The sequence below is a fragment of the Aspergillus fischeri genome, genomic scaffold (assembly GCF_000149645.3).
Source record: "Aspergillus fischeri NRRL 181 1099437636252 genomic scaffold, whole genome shotgun sequence".
NCBI classification, from domain to species: Eukaryota; Fungi; Ascomycota; class Eurotiomycetes; order Eurotiales; family Aspergillaceae; genus Aspergillus; species Aspergillus fischeri.
Window position 1 is genome coordinate 1,379,943 of NW_001509768.1, and position 23,714 is coordinate 1,403,656.

General features: G+C 51.8%; 8 protein-coding genes across 8 annotated transcripts; 2 read left to right on the forward strand and 6 right to left on the reverse strand.

The window, feature by feature from the left end:
- Positions 1 to 26: 26 nt before the first annotated feature.
- On the reverse strand, positions 27 to 2,282 carry bbp (putative zinc knuckle transcription factor/splicing factor MSL5/ZFM1; the record flags this gene model as incomplete). The annotated part of the gene is made up of 8 exons (XM_001263373.1): positions 27 to 68; positions 126 to 653; positions 708 to 913; positions 966 to 1,074; positions 1,130 to 1,353; positions 1,568 to 1,785; positions 1,849 to 2,062; positions 2,123 to 2,282. The coding sequence occupies 8 exons, from the start codon at positions 2,280 to 2,282 to the stop codon at positions 27 to 29; spliced, it is 1,701 nt and encodes a 566-aa protein (XP_001263374.1).
- A 347-nt stretch (positions 2,283 to 2,629) lies between these two features.
- On the reverse strand, positions 2,630 to 3,518 carry NFIA_066420 (glutathione S-transferase family protein; the record flags this gene model as incomplete). The annotated part of the gene is made up of 3 exons (XM_001263374.1): positions 2,630 to 3,257; positions 3,309 to 3,362; positions 3,436 to 3,518. 3 exons carry the CDS (start codon positions 3,516 to 3,518, stop codon positions 2,630 to 2,632), a joined length of 765 nt encoding a protein of 254 aa, XP_001263375.1.
- Positions 3,519 to 4,325: 807 nt separating this feature from the next.
- NFIA_066430 (ferric reductase family protein) lies at positions 4,326 to 6,293 on the reverse strand (the record flags this gene model as incomplete). The annotated part of the gene is made up of 4 exons (XM_001263375.1): positions 4,326 to 5,198; positions 5,262 to 5,447; positions 5,503 to 5,564; positions 5,621 to 6,293. The coding sequence occupies 4 exons, from the start codon at positions 6,291 to 6,293 to the stop codon at positions 4,326 to 4,328; spliced, it is 1,794 nt and encodes a 597-aa protein (XP_001263376.1).
- A 2,614-nt stretch (positions 6,294 to 8,907) lies between these two features.
- On the reverse strand, positions 8,908 to 11,730 carry NFIA_066440 (uncharacterized protein; the record flags this gene model as incomplete). The annotated part of the gene is made up of 1 exon (XM_001263376.1): positions 8,908 to 11,730. The coding sequence occupies one exon, from the start codon at positions 11,728 to 11,730 to the stop codon at positions 8,908 to 8,910; it is 2,823 nt and encodes a 940-aa protein (XP_001263377.1).
- Positions 11,731 to 12,641: 911 nt separating this feature from the next.
- NFIA_066450 (translation initiation factor 3 subunit CLU1) lies at positions 12,642 to 16,666 on the reverse strand (the record flags this gene model as incomplete). The annotated part of the gene is made up of 2 exons (XM_001263377.1): positions 12,642 to 16,244; positions 16,316 to 16,666. 2 exons carry the CDS (start codon positions 16,664 to 16,666, stop codon positions 12,642 to 12,644), a joined length of 3,954 nt encoding a protein of 1,317 aa, XP_001263378.1.
- A 1,410-nt stretch (positions 16,667 to 18,076) lies between these two features.
- Positions 18,077 to 19,964, forward strand: NFIA_066460 (ATP-binding protein; the record flags this gene model as incomplete). Its single annotated transcript, XM_001263378.1, has 5 exons — positions 18,077 to 18,345; positions 18,404 to 18,769; positions 18,828 to 19,069; positions 19,127 to 19,467; positions 19,524 to 19,964. The coding sequence occupies 5 exons, from the start codon at positions 18,077 to 18,079 to the stop codon at positions 19,962 to 19,964; spliced, it is 1,659 nt and encodes a 552-aa protein (XP_001263379.1).
- Positions 19,965 to 20,323: 359 nt separating this feature from the next.
- Positions 20,324 to 21,431, forward strand: NFIA_066470 (uncharacterized protein; the record flags this gene model as incomplete). Its single annotated transcript, XM_001263379.1, has 2 exons — positions 20,324 to 20,630; positions 20,698 to 21,431. 2 exons carry the CDS (start codon positions 20,324 to 20,326, stop codon positions 21,429 to 21,431), a joined length of 1,041 nt encoding a protein of 346 aa, XP_001263380.1.
- A 361-nt stretch (positions 21,432 to 21,792) lies between these two features.
- NFIA_066480 (RTA1 domain-containing protein) lies at positions 21,793 to 22,801 on the reverse strand (the record flags this gene model as incomplete). The annotated part of the gene is made up of 3 exons (XM_001263380.1): positions 21,793 to 22,388; positions 22,440 to 22,532; positions 22,591 to 22,801. The coding sequence occupies 3 exons, from the start codon at positions 22,799 to 22,801 to the stop codon at positions 21,793 to 21,795; spliced, it is 900 nt and encodes a 299-aa protein (XP_001263381.1).
- Between the last annotated feature and the right edge of the window lie 913 nt (positions 22,802 to 23,714).

Consider the following 23,714-nt stretch of genomic DNA (forward strand, 5'->3'; position numbering starts at 1 on the left):
GAATCATCCTTCGTGCTGCATATTGTCTATGCAGAAGGGGGAGGAGGTGGGGGTAGTTCACTCGGAGGCTATGCGCAAGTTAGCAATCTTGTTTGAATTCAAGTTGGTCCAAAGGGAGAACATACAGGAGGCGGGGGTCCTTCACCAGGGGGGGGTGGTGGAGGGCTGCCAGAGCCGTAGTACATGGAAGGCATGCCGGGCGGAGGCGGTGGAGCACTCAGACCGGGAGGAGCACCTGGGGCGCCCATACCAGGCACAGCTGCGCCATAACCGGGATAAGCCCCATACCCGTAAGCACTTGCTCCGCCGGGTGGTGGAGGCGGAGCTTGCTGGTGCCAAGGAGCAGCGCCACCAGCAGCAGCGGAAGCACCAGGGGCGCCGTAGCCACCTGCATGCGATCCGTATCCATAATCGCCGCCACGGCTCTGCGCCGCCCACGGGGGTGCACTGCCCTGATCGCGGGATCCGTAGTCGTCGCGAGAGCGGTTGTCCCGCCCTCTCTGCTGCCAGGGAGCCACATCGCTGGGAGGAGGTCCGCGCTGCCATGGCTTCGCGTCACGATCATCGTAACCGTGATCGGGACCGGCCTCGATCCGGCGAGGAGGCTGGCCGTCTGGACCTGGAGCACCGCCGGACAATTCTTGCATAAGTTGCTGTGACAATTAGCATCATTTGTTCGAGATTTAGAGAATAGACATCGAACTTACCTCCATCTCACGGTCGACAGCATCGCCTTGCCCGATAGCTCTGCGGCCACCGCCATAACCGCCGCCATTCCGCCAGTCGGAACCTCTCTGGCGGTCAGGACAATCGCGAGCCATATGGCCAGCGTTGCCACAGACGCGACAGATGATGTTGGCGGTAAAGTTACGCTGCTCAGGACAATCGTACTTGCGATGTCCGATTTGGCCACCTGAGTGAGTGAGTATAAGCAATTCAACGAGAAGAGTAATATGGAAACTTACAGTTCTGACAAGCCTGGTTTTCATCATCACGGAGGGTACCGTTGAGAGCAGCCAACTCTCGCAACTGGTTTCTCTTGAGTTCGTTCTGGCCTTCGGGAATCGAGGCAGCCTGTTATCCTCGTTAGTGTCTGAAGATCCGTCCAAGGGAGGGCACGTAAACTTACTGTTTCGATAACATTGTGCACAAGCTTCTTGGCCTTGTTAACCTTCTCTTCGGTATCTGCCATGATCAGACAATGGAGGTCTTCTTCCTGGTTACTAGCGTGAGCGGCGTCAGATCGACCTTTTCCTTCTTTGACGGAGCCTTTGCCTCGAATGGCAATCTTGGCGCCAGATTCGGACTCCATCTTCTTCAAGGTATTTCCACGAGGACCTATGAGTAAGCCAACTTTAAAAGGTAGCAAAGAGCTAAGTGTTAGTTCACGATGGTTATTCAAGGAGAGCAAAGCAATGAAAGCAAGATAGTCAAGTAGCAAGGGTTAGCAGGAAGCGAGCCTTTGACACATCATCACAAGGCGATGTCTCACGGGCCCGACTCGAGCAGAGAGCCAAGAACGACACAATGCAGGAATGGTTAGGAGTTAGAGGGTTAGTTATCATACTGAAGTTAATCTCTGGATAGTCATTCACTGGAACATAGACCTTCTCCTGGGTCTTGGTTGGGCGCCTGTAGTCAGAGGGCGGGTGGTAGTTAGGAATGGTCTTCATGGCCTTCTCGACAAGCTTGTGGCGCTCGTCCTCGAGACGCTTGCGGTAACGGTATTCTCTAGTGTTTACACGTCTGCCAAAGTTATCGTACTGCGGAGGCGGCGATGGGGATCTGCACAGAAATCGTTAGCTCAGGCGAAAGAAGGAAAAAGGAAAAGGAGGGACGAAGACGAACCTATCACCATCCGCAGGGACAACATCGTTGATACGGAGCTTTTGACTGATCTCCTCGATACGAAGATGCAGAGTATAAGCCTCAAGCTGTTCATTGGTGAAGTTTGCCATGATCATCGTGGGCAAGCCCATGAGACCGGCAGCCTTGTTCTCCTGAGCATCACCCCAACGGTTGCGCTTCTTGCGCCTCTTCACACCGTCAGCAGGAGGGTCCGCTGTGAAAGAAGAAAGTTAGTAAATCGACTGAATATGATACATATCAGGCAAAGACGTACCTCGAACTGGGCTTCTGCCACGCTTGATCCCATTATCTCCACCGACAGATGCAGGCGTCGCCGTGCGACTCTCCTCCTCTGGGCCATCTTCACCCCCAAACCGCCGACGGCCCAGAGGGATGTTGTTGGAACCGGTGATTCCTTGATTGCGCCAGGCCATTTTGTCCTGGTGCGATAAGCTGCGATACAAGAGTTAATCTGTCTGGTAAGTAAGCACAGAGCTCTGTCCGATACTGAAGTGAGAGCAAGAGCTATTAAATACTGTTGGGCCTGAACCAGATCTCAAGGGACGATGTGGCAAGCTTTGACCATCACGTGATATGTTAGACTGAGGAGGAGCCAATCACGTGGCTTACACTCGTACTACCCATTGGATCCATATCCATAGATCAGCTCAGGCGAATTGTCTCATAAGAATCGAGATTCAAAAAGCTATCAGAAGATAGTGTCAATTTTAAAGAGAAATTTGTTTCAATATGCATCTACATAATATAAACATGCCCGAAATCAATGCTTCGCCTTATCCGCATCCGACTTCATGCCCTGCTGAACCCACTGCCTAGTCTTGGCCGCCTCCTGTTCCATGCGCTCCTTATCCTTGAGCAAGTCCTTGATGGTATGCGGCGCAGGCACATGGCGGCCCTTCTCGACGCCTGGGCGCGCAGCCATGCGCTCCTCCCACGCCTTGAGATGCGGGAACTCATCGATATTCACGCCAGCCCAACCAGCAGCCGCCACCCAGCCCCAGTGCGAGATGTCCGCGATGGTAACATGGTCGCCGACCAGATACCCGGACTTGGAGGTGGAGAGGTGCTTGTCGAGCACGCCGTAGAGACGGCGCGTCTCGTTGACGTACCGGTCCACACCGTACTGGATGTGCTCGGAGGCGTAGCGGACGAAGTGGTTCGCCTGGCCCTGCATCGGCCCGACACCGGCATTCTGGAAGTACAGCCAGCTGATTGTCTCGTAGTACTCGTGGGTGCCCTTGGGGTAGGAGATCTTGTGGTCCTTGTCGTACTGCTCGGCCAGATAGGTGAGGATGCTGCCGGACTCGAAGAGCCGGATCTTCTGGCCGTCGGTGAATGTATCTGTTAGGGCGGGGATACGGCCATTGGGGTTGATTTCGAGAAACCAGCTGGTTGGGATTAGTATGGGTTATGGCCATGACTGTCACTTCAATACGTACGGTTCCTTCTGGGTGTTCTTGGAGATGTCAATCTTCTCCACCTTGTATGGGAGTCTATTCCACAGTGTCAGCCAAACCACATCAGCTAAGCATCGGGCGACCAGAGATCAAGAGAGAGAAAACACACCCCAACTCCTCCAGCGCAATGGAGATCTTGATCCCATTAGGAGTCTGCGTAGTGTACAGCGTAATATCGGGTCTATTCGCCATGGTGAATGTTGTAATCGGTCGTTTAAGAGTAGAGTATGCACGGATCGACCCAATTCTCTGCAGAAACAAAAGCATGAACAAATTCTGATCCTGTTCTTATCGCAATGGGGACCGCGGCCTTTTGAAGCTACCGGCCGCGTTGCTAATCGGCCCAATACCCCGCCGACTCCGCGGTTCGATGATTAATAGCTTTGACTTGGTTATGATGCCATCCGCGTCGTCCCGCCCCACCACGTTCGATTTCTAATACAAGACAACAGTGCTAAGATAAGTTAGTGTGCTTGGATTTGCAGGAAAAGCTTTGGCGAATGAGAATGGTCTATGGCACCATAGAGGCGTTCTCTCTGTCGTATAACTCGTACTCAATTGATTGGCTACAGGGAGTAGAGAGGTATGGTTGGTTTGTAGATGTCAATTGTGCGGGGGTTTGAGTTTACGGAGTTCACAATAAGTAAGACACTATGTATCATTCACCATGGTTTGGGAATCCTGGAGGTGGCCTAAATACTCGATCGAAGGCTAAGCCTACGGACATGAATGCAGACAGCAGGGTTGAGAAGCTATAAGGAGGAAGCTATGTACATCCATAAAGGAATCAACAAGTGACAACCAACTCCATAACCGAAAAGACAGGAGAACCGAAAGCATGCCCAAGTTGGTTGACTGGCGGCAGAGAGAAGAAGAATAAGGTAGTAAAGCAAGGTAGATACGTCAGTGAAGGATTGGAGGCGAAGACAGTTCTTTGTTCTACCCAACGCCAGGGGCAGAAAAGAAGAAAGGAAACTCGACTTGATCTTTCAACATCGACTACCACGTAAAGCTCTCTTCTACGAAATCAACATTCGTCTGGTCCTGTCTTTTACGGCACACGCGACGAACATCGTCACTCAAGCTGCCGTTTCCGCAGACCAGCACGCCCATGGCTCCGATCTGATTCTCGACCTCCATGCCAATCAGCGTATCGATGTTCGGTCGGCCTGGGAACATCTGGACTGTGGCACTCGGACTCTGGATCTCCTTTGTGTTACGGGGTCTGGTGATGAACAGCATGATCCGAAGGACTTCCCGGCGGCGATCCATGGCCAGGATGCTGGTCATCCAGGGGCGGATCCATTCGAGGTGTTCGGGTGACTGGATGATCCAGACCAGAGTGACTCGTCGTGCAGCAACCGTGCCCTCCGCATATCCCTTGACTAGGTGGCGCACGAATGGAACCTGATGGGTGATGCCGACACCACCGGCGAACAGGACGACGGTGCCGTAGGAATCCATGGAGTGGATGCCTCCGTACGGTCCCTCAGCGAACGCCTTCAAGGTGACGCGCGAGTCGGGAGCGCTCAAAGCACGCTGGTACAATTTGTTCGTGAAACCAGTTCGGCGCCGAACAAGCAGCGAGATGGTCGTCTTCTGCAAGCCGAACACGTCCTGGCGTGTCATCGGCATGCCCTTCTCGTCTGTGACAACTTCCTCCGACTCACTCCAGCCGACAGAGAATGGATGCGAGGTCCACAAACCGATCGAGGGAATGTAGAGGTAGATGTGCTGGCCAGGCTTGAACGTCCAGGGTCTTGCCATCTTCAGGGTGATCCTCATCGCCTCGCCGGGCATGGCCTCAACCACCGCCGTTGTCGCCCTCCTTCCGCAGTTGCGATACACGATGATCGCAACTCGTGTGGCGCGCTGTGGGCAAAAGTCAGCTCGAAGCTCGTTCAAGTTTTACGGACAGGGATTGCGATGACCTACCTCCAGACCCCAGAAGATGATGGCGACGAGCAAGTAAGTCTGAGCGGGAAGGCCGTTCAAGTGAATCCAAAGGCCAACCATCGAAACAATAGCCATGGCAATATGCAGATGAAGGAAGGTTTCATAAAATGCATGTCGAATCGGAGAGGGCGAATGGACCATGAGCCCGACGAACGCACAAGCAGCCTGCAGGACAGTCAGTCCAATTGTCTTGACGTGGTCTGTCGTCAACAAAACTCACGATCAGTCCAGTCAGGATAAAGGTGCTCTTCCCAAAGATTGTTCCTACAATGTCCCAGCCAACTATGCAACAGTTAGCGACAGCCTTCTAGACCAGACTTCCAAGACAAGCAACTCACTCTTCTGGGCCTTGGGAATAGCCCAGGCAAACACATGAGCAAGAGTCTCGAAGACCACGATCCGAGCGAGCCAGCGGTGGATCAGGTTGAAAGTGTCGTAGGGAACCTCCAAAAGCTTGATGAGCGGATTGTTTCGTCCCGCCAGGAGGATGAGCGGAATCAGGTTGACCGTCGCCATAGTACCGGTCCGGTTACGGATAACGCCGGCGACTGTGTCCTCCTTGGTCTTGTAGGGAACGGTGACCACGCATACGACCACGTTCAGAACGATGATTCCCGCTACGATGAAAGCGTGGAACCGACTGGGCAATGTGCCCATGTTGAGTGCCGAAGACAGCTGGAATTCACGATTGTGTCTGTTACGAAACAGCGGGGCGTACATGATGTGGTTCTTGACTTTTGCGAAGGTCCCGTCGGCAGGAACGAAGTACCGTTGCCGTTCGTTGTTGAAGCTTGCCAGCCGTCTGAGATGAGCGGAGATGCGAAACCACATCTTCCAGGCATAGATGAAAGCGGCCATACAGCCGAGGACGAGAAGAGTGATACGGGAAAGGTCATCGTTGACAATCTCATAGATATCGAAAGCCGAACCTCCACCGCCACTGCGCTTCTCCAGATCCTCCGCCGCCAACGAAAGCCCAACCAGGGACAACCCAAGAATGAGAAGTTGCATCGTGAGCAAGAGTAATCTCAAGACTGGAACTTAAAGAACGAAAAGAAAGAAATATTGGCGATAGTTAAGCCCGGAATCCAGAAGTCTAGCAGTGGAAAAGGTCGTGCGAGACCAGCTCTGCAGACCGGGAACTTGCTCAAGCGAAGGGAGCTGAAGACGATAGTCGGAGTCTGTCACAGGAACACAGCGAGTCGATAACAACAGCTAGGGCGTCCAAGGGAGCGCCAGAGTACTGCAGTAAAGTTGGCGCGCCCACGGCGAGTTCGAATGATAGTCACAGACAAAGGCTTTGTTTGCTATCTGTTCCGGGAACCTGATAGAGCCACGGATGGGTTGAAGAAAGACAAAAGGTCCCGCGATCGAACGAAGTGTCCCAGGTTGGATACGTGACGTTCTTCTGGATTGTAGCGAATGCCGGCGGGCAACGAAAGGAATGTGAAGGTGATCCAGTCACAATGTCTTGTATCTAAACGAACGAAATAGAAAGAACAGACAAATTTTTCTGTCAGGCAAAAGAAAGAAAAGAAGAACAAGAAAGAAGATGAAGATCTACTCAGTTTATGATATTGAAAAAGAAAGAAAAAATGAAAAAACAGGTTGGATAAAAATTGAAAAGACGGAAAAAGAGGGCTCGGAAGCTCAGAAGCCCCTGCCCAGACAGACGCGGGGGTTGGGTGTCAGTCGAGATCCACAGACGTGGACAGACTAGATGACGGACATTATTATGAGTATTTATTAGATAGATATAAATTGATTGACAGTATCGATGGTCCACGTCTCAGGTCGAATCCACCGTCATTATTGTCCATGCTCCAGCTAGATTGCTGGTGGACAGGCCCAATCCCGGAGGAGGAAAGCCACAACAGAGACATAACAAGGAATTATCTGTCTTGGATCTCCAGTCGAGCTTCGTAGGAAATAAAGTACGTATATACGTGAGGCCCAACGTCATCTATTCAAAGAAGAATGCGACAAGGCAAAACCACAGCATCACTGACTTATTATCACAGTTCATAACCACCAACCTATCGATCGATAAACCGAGTAAGCGCCACAATTGTTTACCTCCCACACAAGTAGTTCTCTACTCTATACGGGGTACTCTATCGTCAAAGATCACTCGAAGCTCCATTCACAATTACTCGAGTAATTATCACTCCTGTGGTGGCAAAGTACACAGTGCAGTACTGCAGTGAAACCCCGGCGGGACGGACAATCGACTCAATTAAGCGACTATGAGACTTGGCTTGTTTGAGGTTGTTGGCGCCACGGCTGAAAGGATCCAATCTGAACTCATAAACGGGAAGCAATCGTAGACGGTAGTGGGGATTGTGGATCTGAAGCTTCTTGGCGGGAGAGTAGTATCAATTTCAAGTTTCAGAGTCGCCTACGACGGAGTTTATCTCCATCTGATTAGTTACTGAGACGGAGACTTCTACTGGTGTCACGTGGCAATGGCGAGAAAGCACGTCACACTGGGGTACATATTATCTCTCTGAATCCATCGTATTTCCTTATATCCAAGTGATGATGGAACGGCGGTCGATAGCGCAAAGGATATAGAGCACTTTAAGTCATACAAGACCCAGGTGTTAAAGCGTCTTGGCTTCACGGAGTCTCCTTGAGATGGGAAATGATCCCGAATGTCTTACGGAGGAGATAAATTAATTTATATTGGGCCTGGACCATTGTCCAGACTCTTTGGGTGAGTCTAAGAGGTTCGAATATGAACGAGCATTGTCATTAGCTTTCCCTTAGAAGGTAGAACTACTTCATGGGCGCTATGAATAGCCCGCTCAAGAACCCACCCGCCATATCCTAGACTCATACTGGAACCAATAGTCGAAGTATAAGGTGACGTTAAACCATCTTGATACCCATTTTCCCAGTCACACAGACACTCATGCTTATTTGGGAGGCAGCTGCTGCATCAAGACAGATACCCTCCGTAGCTCGTATAACATATCTAGTCATACTAGAGGCAATCACGTAGAGTCCTCACCTTGAATGCTATGACTCCTGCAGATAGCATGTCGGCAACGGCCTCTGCAACCTGCTCTATTCTCTGCGTTCCAGTGTGCCAAGGATCACACGTCCTATCCTGGTACACTATGATATACCAGAATAGCTTCAGCCACTGCAATTTGAAACTTTCTCGGGTCTCATCTGGCCATGATGGCGTCAAAAGCAGGATCACAGCCAGTTCTCGTCCAATCATCCAGGCTACGCTAGATCCCATGATTCAGCGCGAATGCCACTAAAATATGCAAAAAGAAAATCCCCTCGTTCCAAACTGGAGAGCCCAAATTGCTTCAGAAAGCCATGATGAACCAGCTCAGTACCATCAAAATAGAGAAATCAATGGGGACCCATAACATTATCAGGTCCCGGGTATCGTCCTAACATTCCAGAAAAACCAATTATTTCAGAAAAAGGAAGTACTCCGCTGTGAACCCCGAGCACCAAAACAACAAAAAAAAGAAGAAGGATAGGGAAACCAAGAATAGTCAACCGGTGATCCGACATCTAGCCCTGGCGACTCACCCCTGTGGCCTGGTCCATCCATCTCGACCTGCAGGGTCAAGGTCGGAACGTTGTCAAACAGGATTATCCATCAAAGGAAGCTTAGCTCGTCCTCACTCTCATCATCCTGGGAGCAAGGTATGACCTTCAAGCGTGAAACAGCACTTATACGGGATCTTGAGCGCCGCTTAGGATTCGCTGGCTTTGAAATGATGGGGAGGCGTGGCTGTCGAGGTGGAAGAGTGCAGGTTTCGAGTGAATGATCGGTGGTCTGCTCAATCGGTTCATCCAGTGAGGAAGAGTTCTTCCTATTGATGATGACAACCTCTAACTTGGGAGATGGATTCGCCGACTTCAATTTCCCGACGACTGCCCGATTCGGTACGTTCTTAGCTTGCACTAATTCCCCGAGCACGCCCCGCGCGCTCCTGGTACGGGCGGCTCCTGGGACACAGCGTGCTTCAGCCGACGAGCAATATAGTGACGTTAAACAAGACGGTTGGCTTGCTGCTCCGCCAGTCTGATCTTGTGCTTCATCGGTGTAGATCTCCACAGTTCGTGACCGCAGCTTCTTGATGGGCCGTGAGACAAGCTCATCGCCTGAATATGTCCTCTTGGCCGGAAGAGATGGAGCCGACGATGTGACACTTGAAGCACTACGCTCAGAAGCGGCAAAGACAACTGACTCACTGCTATCCGAGCAGGAATTGACTGAAACTCTCCCTGCTTCTGAAACCACCGGACTTCGGTTCCAATTCGTTTGTCCAGCTTTGGGCTTGGGAGTGCTTGCGATCCATTCCCCAATACTTTCCTCCCATCGATAGAGTCCTGTACGGTCGGCTCGTTCTTCAGGTTCGTCCGAAAAGTCCGCATTGACGCGTTGCCTTTGCTGCGCCGAAACAACGCTCTCTTGGATCTGAACGGCCCAAGCATGGTCATCCGGATCCAAGGTCTTCTCTGCAAGCGCCATTGCCGTCTCCGCTGCCACTTTTCCAAGAAAATACGATAGCCCGCGGACATCTGCCTGCCGAGCCAGCTGTGAGATCTTAGTACGAACCGCCCGAGACGTTCGGGTCTGCTCGCGCAAGTCACCCTGCCCGCAATAGCGGGATACTCTTTGAACGAGGTCCGAAAATTCTTTGAGCATATCTTGCTGCAGCGCTAGTGACTCGAAGAAGGTGTCGATGCGCTGCTTGGAAACGGGATCACATCGGGACCTCATGGTGAAGGGCGTTTCTTCGCCAATCTGAAGCATGCAGTTGCCCAGCAAGAGATATCCGCGGCGCAAAGATTGGTAGGATGGCGCATCACCATTGTCTTGTCGATGCCGTAATCCAATATCCGTCTCCACAGTCAACGCTAGGCAATTGATTGTATGTCTGGCTTTGATCCCAACAAGTCTTTCGGGCGCATCTGAAGCATTCGATCGCGCGATGTGCATACCGCAGAGCGCGGTAACAAGGCTCGAGACGAGATTGCTCAGAGCATCTTGAACTGGTATCGGACATGGCGTCAAGTCATTCGGCAGCAGACTTGTCATAGCTGACGCACGACTGTCTTTCAAGAGCAGTACTTGCCTTTGATTCAGGTCCTTTTCAAGCAAAGCTGTTCCTTCCGTGGATTGATCAATGCCCCCAGCTGATAGAAGAATGGCTTCGATAAGATGCGTTGCTGTAGCCGAGTCGGTATCTTCGGTCGACACTGACCTGATCGCTTCGTCCACACACTTCTTCCACCACGTAGTCACCATCCATTCTGGCGGCACCACTCTTCGCAAAAGGAGCTTTGCCAGCTCGTTGTACACAAAAGCTCGCCCGCCGCACCGCGAGTAATAGGTCCGTAACATATATACAGGGTCGTCGCAATGAGTCGACGGCCTTTGTGGATCAAATGCGGGCGGATAGTGGTATGCGTTGATAGTCGACAAACAACTTGAAATTATCATTTCGAAAGCATCAGCTTCGCCATGCCGCATGCATTCCTCCATAAGTCGGCAAGCCACCAATTTTGTAAGCCATCCATTCTCAATCATCCGTACAACCAAGCGAACGCCTTGCGCGCGCACGGCTTCACGAAGAGGCTCCCAGCCATTCCCATTCGGCGCGTAGTAAGCCTCTAATTCCGTAAAATATGCATCGCACATGTCCACCTCGCAGTCCTCGTCAGTCTCGTCCTGGAATCTCTGCTCATCCGCGATAAATTCCGGAAGGCGCCGCGCGATCATTGATACCAAAGAGCGAGCTCCCGGGCCTCGCTGCTGCGAACCTGGCGCATTGGTCCGGGTATTATGCAAAAACTTCAAAAAGATACGATCCAACAAGTGCGCAATATCGGCAAGCCCTGCATCACCTGACAAGTCGAGGACCTCTTTCCAAGAACCTTGGTAAGCCGGAAAACTGCTATTTTTCGTGCGTGTCGTCTTTCGCTGAACAGTGGCCCCCTCATGACTCGCAGAAGGCGCCGCAGGTACGTCCACGCTAAATAGGCGTTTCCGAATCGATGATCCCTCGCACGTCTGTCGCACCTTACCGGTAATCAAAGGCGTCGCAATGTCGATCGCGCCAGGCAGGGTGCGCTGCAACTCCGGACTGCGGATCAACAGCCTACTGCGCCGTCGTCCCCCATTCCTCTGCCCTCGACTCGAATAATTGTGTCGTATGCGGCGTTTTTCCCGTTTCCCAGGCACCCACGCAGGATCGTCCGGTTCTTCGTCTGAGAATTGGCAACTCGCTTCGGTACTGGGGACCGTCCGGGGCTTCGCCTGCTCGGTGTCGGCGTTCTCTGACCGTTCCTTCCATTTTGATTGTGCGATCAATGAGAGAATCTCATGGTGCTTTTCTAGTCGATGGTAGATGGACGTCAACGGGCGCAATATGCGATTTGCCCATTTCGCGGTCGGTCGGACGTCCTCCATAGTGACATGGACGGTATGAGCACGAGAAATCGAGCACACTACACACTGCGCCCAATGAGACTTATTCGTCGGTCGGAGTTCCTGTCAAACATGCCCACTTACCGGGACTGCTTCACTATGCTTCAGCGGTCATTCATCTTTCAAGCGGCTAGTTTCCTGCAGGAATGAAACCGCTGTTCCGGGGCTCTGAAGATCGAGGTAAAATAGGTTATAAAATGCTGCAAATATAATGCAAACAAAGCTGTTCAAGGTAAAAACTACGGCAATATAATGCCATAAGATACAGTGACCATGAGGAAAAAAGATAACGAGAGTCGACCGGGTCGATCATTAACAAGAGACGTAAACATTGGATCCGAGCTGGGATTCCAAATAAGGTAAAGCGCACACGCCCTGCAAAACAAACTATTTTACCACTTTGCGTTTAGCGCACAACCAATGGCTTTAGCCTGAGTAAATGCTTAATATCAAGGTGAGAAACTACTGTCTGTACAAGAGCAAAGCGAGGGGCTTCCATACGGAGATATCACTGGGACAGAAGATCAAGGAAACATTCTTCTCATGGAGTGCATAGCTTCATTAGCTGCATGTCTAGGTAGCCGCCAGTCATACATATATATAGTACAAGAACATAAGTGTGGAATGCAAATCCCCCAACCTGCTATGCACTGTTTGCGGAATCACACAAGAACAGGACGGAAGGTGAAGAGTGCCCAGTGCCAATTGGCGAAAGAGTAGAGAGATTCATACAATCAAAAGACAGATATCCGCTCATCCAAAAGACCAACCCTTTTAAAGACCGACATACAGATGGAAAAATATGTTAATGTTAACACATAACATGGTCAAAGAGTAGAATCCAGAAACTTTTCATGTTTTAGGGTAGAAGGGATAAAGAGGACAACTCAAATTCAAGCAGAAGACTTCTTGGAGCCCCGCAGCTTGGGGTTGCTTGCCGCAGCACGCTTCTTCTGCTTGGAGCGCGAAGAGGTAGCGTCACCTCCCTCAATGAACTTGAGCAACTCATCAATGCTGCGCGAGTCCATAGAAGCGTTGGCAGCGCCCTTGGCGCCCGAAGCCTCGGGAGCTGTTTGGCCAACCTGGGGTTGGACCTTGGTGCCAAGGGTGGTCACGCGAGGGTTCATGTTGATGCGGCGAAGGCGGCGAGCCTGGATGTCCTTGGCGTGTTTGGCGATGGAAACGGCATTCTGGGTGAGCTGCTCGAGCCAAGTCTCGGCTTCCTTGGTATTGCGATCGTTGGGTCCAAGCTGATTCAGGAAGATGTTGTAGGCATCCCGCATCTTGCCGACAGCACCCTTCGAGTCCTGGTCGAGAGCCAGAGCCTGCGCCAACTGGAACAGGATGGTAGCGGTGTTGATGGACTGCTTGCCAAAGAGCGACTCGCATACGGCCAGGGAAGCCTCGAACCACTTCCGAGAATCAGAGTACTGCTTGAGGTGCTGCAGCATCACGGCGGCGTTGTTCATGGTGGTAATGGAGTCAGGGTGGTTGGATCCGTAGATAATCTTCCACAGATCCATGGCGTGCTTGATATAAACAAGGGCAGCCTTGGTGTTTCCGGAAGCGTGCTCGAAAAGACTGAGGTTGAGGTAGGCCAGAATGGTGTCGGCAGAGTCAACACCCAAAGTGCGCTCCGTGACGATCACGGCCTTACGAGCCAGCTCGACAGCCGCTTCCTTCTCGTCCGTCTGGTAGTAAAGCATGGACAATTGGTGGTACAGCTTGGCAACTTCAGGGTGAAGGATACCGTAGATCTGCTCATGTAGAGACAGAGATTCCAGGATGAGCTCCTGGCCAAGCTGCTTCTGGTTCTGCATCAGAGAGATACGTCCAGCCTCCAATGCCTCCTCGGCAAGGGAGCTCCGAGGCGAGGCGTCCTTGACCAATGGGACCACGTTGACGATATCATCTGGCACAATCGAAATAACAGGCTTCTCCTCAACGACAGCACGGCTAGGGGACTTGGAGTCACCACCCTTCTTCTTTTTCTTCTTGCCCTCGTCGTGCGAAGCACCGTTGACGCCGTTGGCGACAGGCACCTTAGCTGGAAGCTGAGCCTTGGTGAAGGCGTAGTCACGAGCACCCAGCTGAAGACCCAGCTTGATGGCAATGTCACGGAGAACCTGGAGGTGTCTCAGGGAAGCGAACCACTCTGCCTCCAAAGTGTAACGGTATCTCACGGTAACCTGCTTCTCTACCTCGGCCCGCAGAGTCTCTGGCGTGACCTTCTCGAACGAGAAGTCACCCTCGGGATAGATCTCGCGGAGGGAAGCATCAATCTCCGCGCTAGGGTTCGGGTTCACGTCAGCACCCAAGAGGCAGTTCAGCAGATGGGCGACGCAGGACGCGACAAAAGGCGCAGGCACATTGCGCAGATACCGGTTGGCGATGTGCTTGAAGGCACGGGCAATCATCTCCTGAACCAGCAAAGTGGTCAGAGCTTCCAGGCGAGAGCCCTTCTCCTTGGAGAGCTGAGCCAGCTTGCCGAGATAGCGGATGTTAATACCACGCTTGTGCAAGAGTTGGCTGAGGGATTGTCCATCCATGGGGAAGCCAACGTCACCATCGTGCAAGTCCTGAATCAGCTCGGGAATGACCTTGGAACGCAGGAACTCGCAAGCATCGCGAACCTCCTTTTCGTCCTCAGCCCATTGCTTCTTCTCCTCCTCTGTCTGGGGAACTTGGCCGCTGCAGACATCGGGGTTGAGCGCGAGCTGGAATCCGGAGATATCCACCCGCTCTTGATCAAGAGCCTCTTCGGCCTTCTCCTCGGATTCCTGCTCCTTCGATTCGGTGACCTCGGAGGACTGCTCCTTGTTGGCAGCTTCCTCTTGAGCCTTGGCGGCACGGCGGCGCTCAACTTCAGCCTTGACATACTGGCTCATCTTGGACCTCCAGTACGCTTCAACCAGCTCCAATCGGAGGACTGACATGCGGTGAGGGTAGTCCTCACTGCCGGGTTCTTCCTGCCACGTAACATCAAGAGGAGTCACACGGTAGAGATCAAGGACATATTTGCGGCCATCGGTGCCCAAAAGACCCTTGGTTTCGACGCTACCTTCAAGCTCGTGGCGCTTGCCTTCCTTGTCCCATACAGGGTGCTTCTTGATGCGGAGCGCCTTGGACATCTTTTCAAAGACGGAGACGAAGTCGGGATGTGTCGCGACGACGTCTTTGCCCTCGACACCACCGTAATCAATTTGGTGCTCACCGGGCTCGCGCTGCTTGAAGATACCCGGCACAATGCTCTGGCCGACGATACGCTTGCCGAGGTAGTCAACGACAACAGTTCCTGGCGTGAAAAGGCCATTGATGTCAAGCTGGTTGACTGCCTTAATTCCCAAGACGTCCTTGCCAACGGCCACGCGGGCGGCTTCGTCTCCGCCCTCTGACACGAAAGTTCCCACTCCGTCAGCGCCAAAAGAGTAGAAGATATTGTTGTACACGAAGATCTGAGCATCACGATCCTCAGTGGGGTTCAGAGGAGCGACTTCGCCCCGAGCCACAAGCACGGCACCGCGAGCGGCAGCCTCGTTGTAATCAGCGAACAGCTTCGAGGTCAGGCGCTCCCGGAAGACTCGGTCCTGGACGGTCTCACGGGGCAGCTCCCGAGTAGTCTGGAATTCCTCGTTCCAGTCGCGTAGTGTCTCGGCGTTGTCCACACCGGAAACTAGATAACTTTCCTGAGAGCGAGTAATGTCGGCCTGGTGGGAGTTGGGGTTGGAAGAAGGAGGGGTAACGAGCCATGGGCTGTTAGGAATAGCATTCTGGAAAGGGAAGGTAGTCAGGAGGTCCTTCTTGTTGTTGGACTCCTGGAGAGCTTCAAAAGCAGAATTGAAGGAGGGCGACAGCTTTGAGATCAGGGTGAGCAGGGAGTGTGCGCTGACTTTCTTGGGGGTGGTTCTGGGGAGAGGATCAAACTTGTGATTCGAGCACTTGTTGACATAGAAGCCAGAAACATGAGAGGTGATCTGGAACTGCTCGCCCTCGTTGGTGGTAACCTGAAGGTAGAGCAGGTGACCCTTCTGCCGAAGGTGGTAAGGAGGGGGGTTCCATGCTGATAGCGAAATCGACTTCACAGTCTTGGGGAGAGGGGCCTCAACTCTGGGGAGGATGGTCTCCAGAGAGGGAGAAGCGGTGATGTCGTACTTGGACAGAGAGTGCTCCTTCACATCATCGGCAGCGGCCTCGGCGGTAACAGCATCGTGCAGCGACAGACCGGCGTTGAGACCGTGCAGATTGTCTGAACGGTCACCTGCAGCACCAACCAAGTCCCTAATTCTGACCATATGCATCCGAGCTTCCTTTTCCGTGTAAGGATCCTCCACGAGGACAATCTCAGAATCGGCCTTGAGGCCTTCGACCTCAGACAATTCAACAAAGTCATTGATGCGCTTGCCGTTGAATTCGAGGTGGAAGCAAGTGTACTGGAAGGTGCCGGGCAACTCGACGATCGATTGGCGGACATCCTGAACCTGCTCTTGGCTTGACACCTGAAGACAGTAAAAGAAAATGAATTAGGACGATCATTCGTGATCTAGTGTGCTTCTTTGTCATCACCCACCATAACCTGGATCTTATAAGGCTCATGCGGAAGCTTGACGGAGATCTGGAAAAGGCCTATCACGCTTGACGTTAGCGATGACAATACCAATGCGGAGAACCATCCATCCCGGGTGTCGCGGATACGACATACCACCGCTGCTCTCCTCTTCCTGCTGTCCTTCAACCTGTTCACCATTGGTGGGCTGTTCGACTGGTTGGGCTTCGGCAGTCTCTGCAATAAGAAAAAAGATCCGTTAGTTTCGTCACTAGAGCAGACGGATCGAGGCCGTCGGAACTGAGCAGTTGAGAAATCCGCAAAATGTCCAGACCAACCTTTCGAGTGCTCCATATCGCCATTGGTTTGCGCCATTGCGATGGATGGAAAGATAGTTGGAACGGAAGTGTTTATCTAGAGGACGAATTGGTTGCCGAAGCTGTCGCACGACAGCTTGCCTCGAGCTCCGAACGGGGAAACAAAAGCGGGAAACCGGACGAAGGGGTTTTTCTTTTTTTTTTTTCTCCGTGGGGGGTGTAAATGGGAAAGGAAGAAGAAATATAGATATGATACAAAGGGCAATTGAATCCAAATGAAACAAACCCCGTACCCCAGACTAAACCGAAAATAAAAAGGACCCAGGTAAGAATAGGCCAACTGCAGTGAGGCAAATAAATATCACCAGGATAGATGGGAGGAGTTGAAGCTGGAGAAAGCACGGGGAAGAAGAGAAAATTTCGTGGACACGGAATACCCTCGGAAGTGCTCGGGCTTGACGGACGACGGCCACCAAGACTTCTCCACACTGTCCAAGAAGTACAAGAGTGAAGTACTCCGTACCTAGAGTCTCATTTTCTCAGGAGATGACGATGTATGAATGATGATTAGAGTAATAGTAACAACTTTGACTACACATTTGTGCGTATTTCAAGGACTAATTCGGGATTTTAAGCTTGAAGGAGATGTTTAAGACATTACGGAGTACTACTGTATTGCAGCTCTAATGTTTCTGAACATATTCGGCCTATTTTTCCATGATTCCTTTGTCTGTGCATTCATACTTGCAGATGTAGATTTCAATAGTATATACCCTATTCGAGTCGCTGGAGGACCTACATTATTTGTAGGGATCCTGATATAGTGTCGATGCAGGGCAATGTATATATGTTTCTCGAGCGCGGCTACACTCACAAACCACGACAGTACCTAATCTATGTATACTCGTTCATCATCGGTATCTGATACATTGTTTTAAGAACTGACTCAGAATATCAATGTTCTGCATCAACACTAGCCACAACTTGGTCAGACATCGTCAGCAAACTGGTCTACCCGCAGTGCCGGATGCATCGCCAAGGCGTGGATCTGCTGGTCCCTGTCCGATCGCAGAGGCGCACCAGCACCAGCGTCCAACAGAGAAAAAGACAGACAGACCACGGACCACAGTCCAGTCTACACCGACGACTGTCTTTTTTTTTGGAACTATCTGTTTATGTTTTAGATGGCCTTTTGCTGTTGGCTTGATTAAAGCTCAGCTCACACTCCTTTGAATCTTCTCTCTTTTCGTATTCATACATTCTTTTTCTTCCTCTTCCTATACAAACTTTTAGTATTCCCCCCTATTAGTTGTTCTGATACTTCAGAATCTGCTACGTCATCTCGCTGACATTGCAGCTGACGGTAAATGTTCGCTTCATCGTTCTGTAGAGGTCCTCGTCTTGAATTCGATCATTATTTTTGTTTTTGTTCTTCGAATGCGCTGTGCCTGAGAGATACCCTCTGAAGATGTTGTGGAATCGAAGCGTTCGACGATCGTTGAGTGCTGCGGCGCGCATGGGCCTGCACCGGCCGGTGAGAGTTCATCAATCGGCCCCCTGCCTCGCTGCGAGGTACTTTTCGCGGACACCTGGGCTGTCGGCGACGAATCCATTGGAGCAAGATAGCGGAGACGATGACCGCGGTCGAGCTCAAGACTCTGATCCCACCTTCAAATCCACCATCCTAAGGATGCTGGAGACAGCGGCAACTACATTCGCCTCCATTGCCGTGCTAGGGTGCGTCTGTCTTGACTTCAGGTAGAGTTGCACGTAATTCACTAACCAAAGATTATAGCATAGCGGGATACTCCTACCATCAGTATTACAAGCACCTAATCTTGCAGAAGATGGACAATGCTTTCAGTCCTGGTGATCCGGCACTTGAGGTTGCAGGTGTGGAATATGGAAAGCATCCTTACCACCACGACGAGCACTGGGTTGTCCGTGATGAGCAGGAGAAACTCAACAGGATCATTCAGGGAAAATCCGGCGGCCACTACTACCTCATCATTGGCGAGAAGGGTACCGGAAAGACCTCTATGCTCCTTGAGGCGATGCGAAAGACCAATGGAGACGGCGTCGCCATGTTTGAAGCGCACGGTGACCTTGAGATCTTCCGAATCCGGCTCGGGAAGGCCCTGGACTTTGAGTTCCACGAAGAGTATGTGCCTGCTGCAACCTTATATTCATTAAAGCAATCGCTTACAGAGTTTCTACAGTTATATCGGAAGTCTGTTCAGCATCAGAGGTCCGCGAGACACCACTGCCCTGCTTGACATTGAGCGAGCGTTCAACAAGCTGGAGAAGGTGGCGCTTGCGCGAAGACGTAAGGGAGCCGCTCCTCTGGTCTTGGTAGTGAATAGCACCCACCTGGTTCGAGATGACCATGATGGCCAAGATCTGTTGGAAATGATTCAACAGAGGGCTGAGCAATGGGCAGCCAGCAGCTTGGTAACCACCGGTATGCTTCCAGATATGCTGCCCTTGCGGACTAAGCTGACATTGTGAACGCCAACAGTGTTCAACAGCGATGACTATTGGGTATATGAACGATTGAAGCGGTACGCGACGAGAATGGAAGTCATCCCAGTCTGCGATCTTCCGAAAAGCCAGGCAATGGCGGCGCTCAAGAGATACCGTAAGCAGTACTTTGACGAGGACCTATCAAATCAATCCCTTGAGACCATCTACAATAAAGTCGGCGGGCGATTGTCGTTTTTGAACCGCGTCGCCAAGGCTAGGGATTACATGAAACTCTGTGACAGCATTTGCGAAGCGGAAAAGACATGGTTTCTCAACAAGTGCTGGATCCTCGGAGAAGAAATGGACGATGATGTTATGGATCAGCAGAAATATGCGGTACGTCTACAATTCAAAAATAACGAATCCGCCTGCCTTGGCTGACACGAAAACAGTCTGCCGCAATGGTGCTAGCCAAAGCACTCGTGGACAAAGAAAAGGAGATGGAACAGACTTATGACCCCGAGAAGGGCCATATACTACCAGAAGTCCCGCTCCATGTGGCGCGCCAGATCATGACCAGAGCCGACTTCATCCAGAGCTACGATCATGAGAACATCTTTACCATTGACTCGCGCGGTATGGTTCGAGCTGATTCTGTCCCTATGCAGAACGCATTCCGGGAAATCTGCTCATGGCCAGGTTTCGAGGAGCATCTGGAAGCGACCCTGAAACGGATTGGAGACATTGAGAGCTTGGGACGAACCCGCGAACTTACGCTTAAGGATCTCTGGGACAAGGGCAAATACCAGATTACCATGCGGGATCCCAAGGGCCGCGAAAGTGGTACTGTTGAGTTCTCAGTCAAGGAACGAGAGGATGAGGATGATGATTGAAGACGATACCACGGTGAATGTGTGTGTATATTTATTGCTGCGGGATATATACTCCTTTCTGTATGATTATTTATGTCTATATGTATATTTACTCTGATTACTATAAGTAGATCGATCCTCGCCTTTTCCATGGCTATGTAACTATTCGTAAGTCTTGATGACACCATTGCGCGGTGACATCATCACATGCTCACCGCTCAGCAGCAAAATATCCCAGTTTCCTCCTGCACGGCGCACCCCTCGCATTAAGTATTCCCCTCAGCATTGAGCCTGCACTTTGAATCGCAGGAAATCTGCAACAGTATTTGTCAAACTTATCTTGTTGTTCAAAGCTCGGCTCTTTTCGACAGGAAGAAATTATGGCTCCGCGCAGGAGAAGCTCCGTGGTCAAGACCACGCACGTTGCCCATTCCACGATTGACGCGGCGAGAGCAGCAAGCAAAACTGAAGAATCGCAATTGCGACGGGTCCCCTCTCCGGTGCGATTTCTGTTGGTGGTCTTCAACAGCTTGCTGTTGAGCTCCGTTCTCTTCACCATGACATCCAGCGTCACTCTGGGGGAGTTGGGTCGTGTGAGCAAGCACCTGGAGGCATGGTGGGAGGTGGGTGGGTTGATGTTATGGAAGGCCGTTGAAGTGGGATTGGCTTGGGTTCTTGGATTTGACGGTGAGCTTTCCCTGCGTCGGTCGCAATGCTTCTGTGGATTTAAGCGCTGATGGTCCTGCAACTACAGGCCGTGACGTCTTGTCGTTCACTTTCCTCACTCATCTGCCGACCTACTCTCTATTGTGGTCCTTCTATGGCATCCGACCAACCACCATTCTGGCATCATATGGCATCACTCTAATTTCCACGGCGATCCCGTTCATTCTTCTCCGCCGCCCCTCCTCCGTCCACAATCTCCGGCAAGCCGCGTCGGACGCAGTTCCCAACCGCTCCATCCTGCAAGATCGCCCAACGGCCCTCTACACTTCCGTCGCAGCAACCGCCATCTACTCCGTGGCGCTCTACCTCAGCTATGCGACGTGGCTCCCTGCTTATCTGGTCGTGCATTTTGAGAATATCCCTGACATCAGACTGGCTCATGCCGGCCCCGCCGGTCTCCCGATTCTATTTCTCACTCTCCTTCCCGCTGGCTGGGCCGCTCGGGATTTCCTTTTCGTCAGCTCCACCGGTGCCTCCAGCTCCGACGCCAGCGTAAAGTCGAAATCTGCAAACGAGGGCGAGTACCTCGTATGCGGGGTTTACCGTAGAACGTGGGGAACATTGTCCGCTAAGACAAGGGTTCTTGTTTCGCGCACAGCGCTTTTGGCTAGCATGATGGTGCTCAACACCATTTTCCAGGTTGCGGGGACGGTACGAGGGGTTGATGTCCCTGGCGCCACGGTGTGGGGTGCTATCTGGGGTGTTGCGACTGTCGCTGTTGGAGGAGTATTCGGTTGGATTGAGGCGGTGGATGGTGTATGATCGGCGGGTTGGGATGGATGAATAGATGCCTGTTAGAGGACGGAGTTGAGTCTTGACTTTCTTTTGTCATGCCATTCGAATTTTCTCGGGTCAACCCATGTATCACGTTTTCGTACTAGGTGTTAGGTTGCTGAATGTGTGATGACTATGAGTGCTTTTGTATCTCTGAGCGTGTTGTGCTTTGATGGTATGGGCTCGTTTCAGCACGGTTATTTCTACTGGATCTCGTCGCTAGCTCGAATTTATGGGACTTCTGTCCAATTATGTCTATCATTAATTGTGAGATCTATTCCATGACTGATAATTCACCCACAAGGCTGAAGAAAGAAACACCAGTATGCCGAATCAGCAAGAGCGAAAACTACCGAAGCTCCGTCGCAGGCAACCCATCCGCAGAGTAAATCTCTCGATGAAACTCCATGCTCTTGCCCGTGGGCATCATCCAGCCGGGATGGAAGACATTAAAGACCACAACAGCAGCAACCATCATCGCGCCGTCAAGGGCAATAAAATACCGCTCCGTGGTAATCAGATACCCGCTCCAACCCTCGGACAGCTCGATGGTCCGGTAGATGCTCCGCACATAGATACACACAACGGAGAAAATCATGGCGCCGAACAGCGGCACAATGGACCCGGTCATGGACTGCACGAGGCGGCCGCGGAGGGCGCGCCGGACAAAATCCGCGGCGAGGACGACGAAGACGGTGATGGAGGCCATCTGGAAGACGATGCCCGCGACCATAATGTGCGTGCCGGGCGCGGTGTCGCCGTTGACATCGTTCGTTGCGGCCGAGGCCATCCCGCCGCCGATGGCTTGCACGACCAGCGAGATGACGTCGCAGGTGACGAAGATCCAGAGGTAGAGGTTTGGGCTGATGATGGAGGATTCGCGGCCGAGGAGGGTGATGAAGCGGCCGAGGAGGACGTAGATGCCTGCTGTGAAGAAGGTGGGTGCTATTCCTTGTCAGTATGGTTCTGGTGCTTTTTTCCTCGGAATCTACTCACCGATAATCAAAGTGGATATCTGCATCAAAAAGGCAGTCATGTTATAGGGACACTGCGCCGACCATGTGCGAGCAGCCCACCCCAGGACTTCGGCTGTTGGGATTGAACATGTCAGCTCTTGTTGTGTCTGTTTCCTAACAAGATCACCTACTCAAACAGCCGATGCTGAAGACGCAGCACCACCATGTTCGCTTCCAGGCAAATTGCACAGTGTGAAGGATCATTGAGAGGCCGAAGAGGGTGCAAAAGACAATCCCGGCGGCCAGAGAAGGCTGATATCCGTACGCGGTGTTGACTCCATCAATCAGAGGATGGCAACTGTTCCTCAACTGCTCCCTGAGCTCCGCTGTTACTTGCGGCATCGTGAAGATCTTTGGGTAGGACACGCTTGTGATTGTAAGAGCGAAGGAAGAGAGAAAAGGAAAGAGAGGAGGGTAGCTCCAGATGAGATCTTATCAATGGGAAAGAGTGACACCCGTTTCACCAGGTAGGACTGTGTGATATTTTAGTTCTATCAAGGTAGAACAAGTAAGAATCCAAAACGCAAAAAGAGTGGCTGAGCTACACGATGTACGCCCTGCTGATGTCCAGCCCTCTCACAGTCCACAAACGACAGCAATCCAGAAAGCGCAGAAAAAAAGAAAAGCTTCGAAAAGCAGGATCAAAGAGCCATGGAACAAGCCCATGATAGCCTTAGGCCTACAAATCCTTTTTCCCCCCTTGTCATCAAATTTGAGGCACCCATACTGACGTTCCAGTTTGAGAACAGTCGCAGATCGGACTCTCGGATAGATCTCAAAAATTCGACTGCATTAGGCGCTTCATGATTGTTTGATAATCGATGGAGACAGGCGGGGGCAACCGTCGGCCAAGGAACAATCTGATTCGATTTCCACGGTCAGGCCAGGCACCCTCTGTCCAACCGTCCGACTGTTTCCATGAATCAATCGGCCCGCTTCGCTTGGACGAGCATTGAACCTATCCATCGGCAAATGTTCACAGCCTTCCACGCTCCATGTCGGCATCCGTGGACCCGCTTGGCCAGCAATGAGTGAGTCAAGCGACGTCCGGCTTCTCGCAAGCTCCACTCAATCGGGTTTAGCGGTTGGGCTGGAATTGCTCCGAGATCCGACCTCTTTGTGATGGACGTGACGTTGGTGGGCTAGAAATTGGCAGCTATTTGATCGTCGCAAGCGGCCTCTATTTGACTCTATTTCTGAGACTCCGGGTGAGGTTTCCTGTGCCGTAATGCATCAGTAGGAGAGTTTGCTCCAA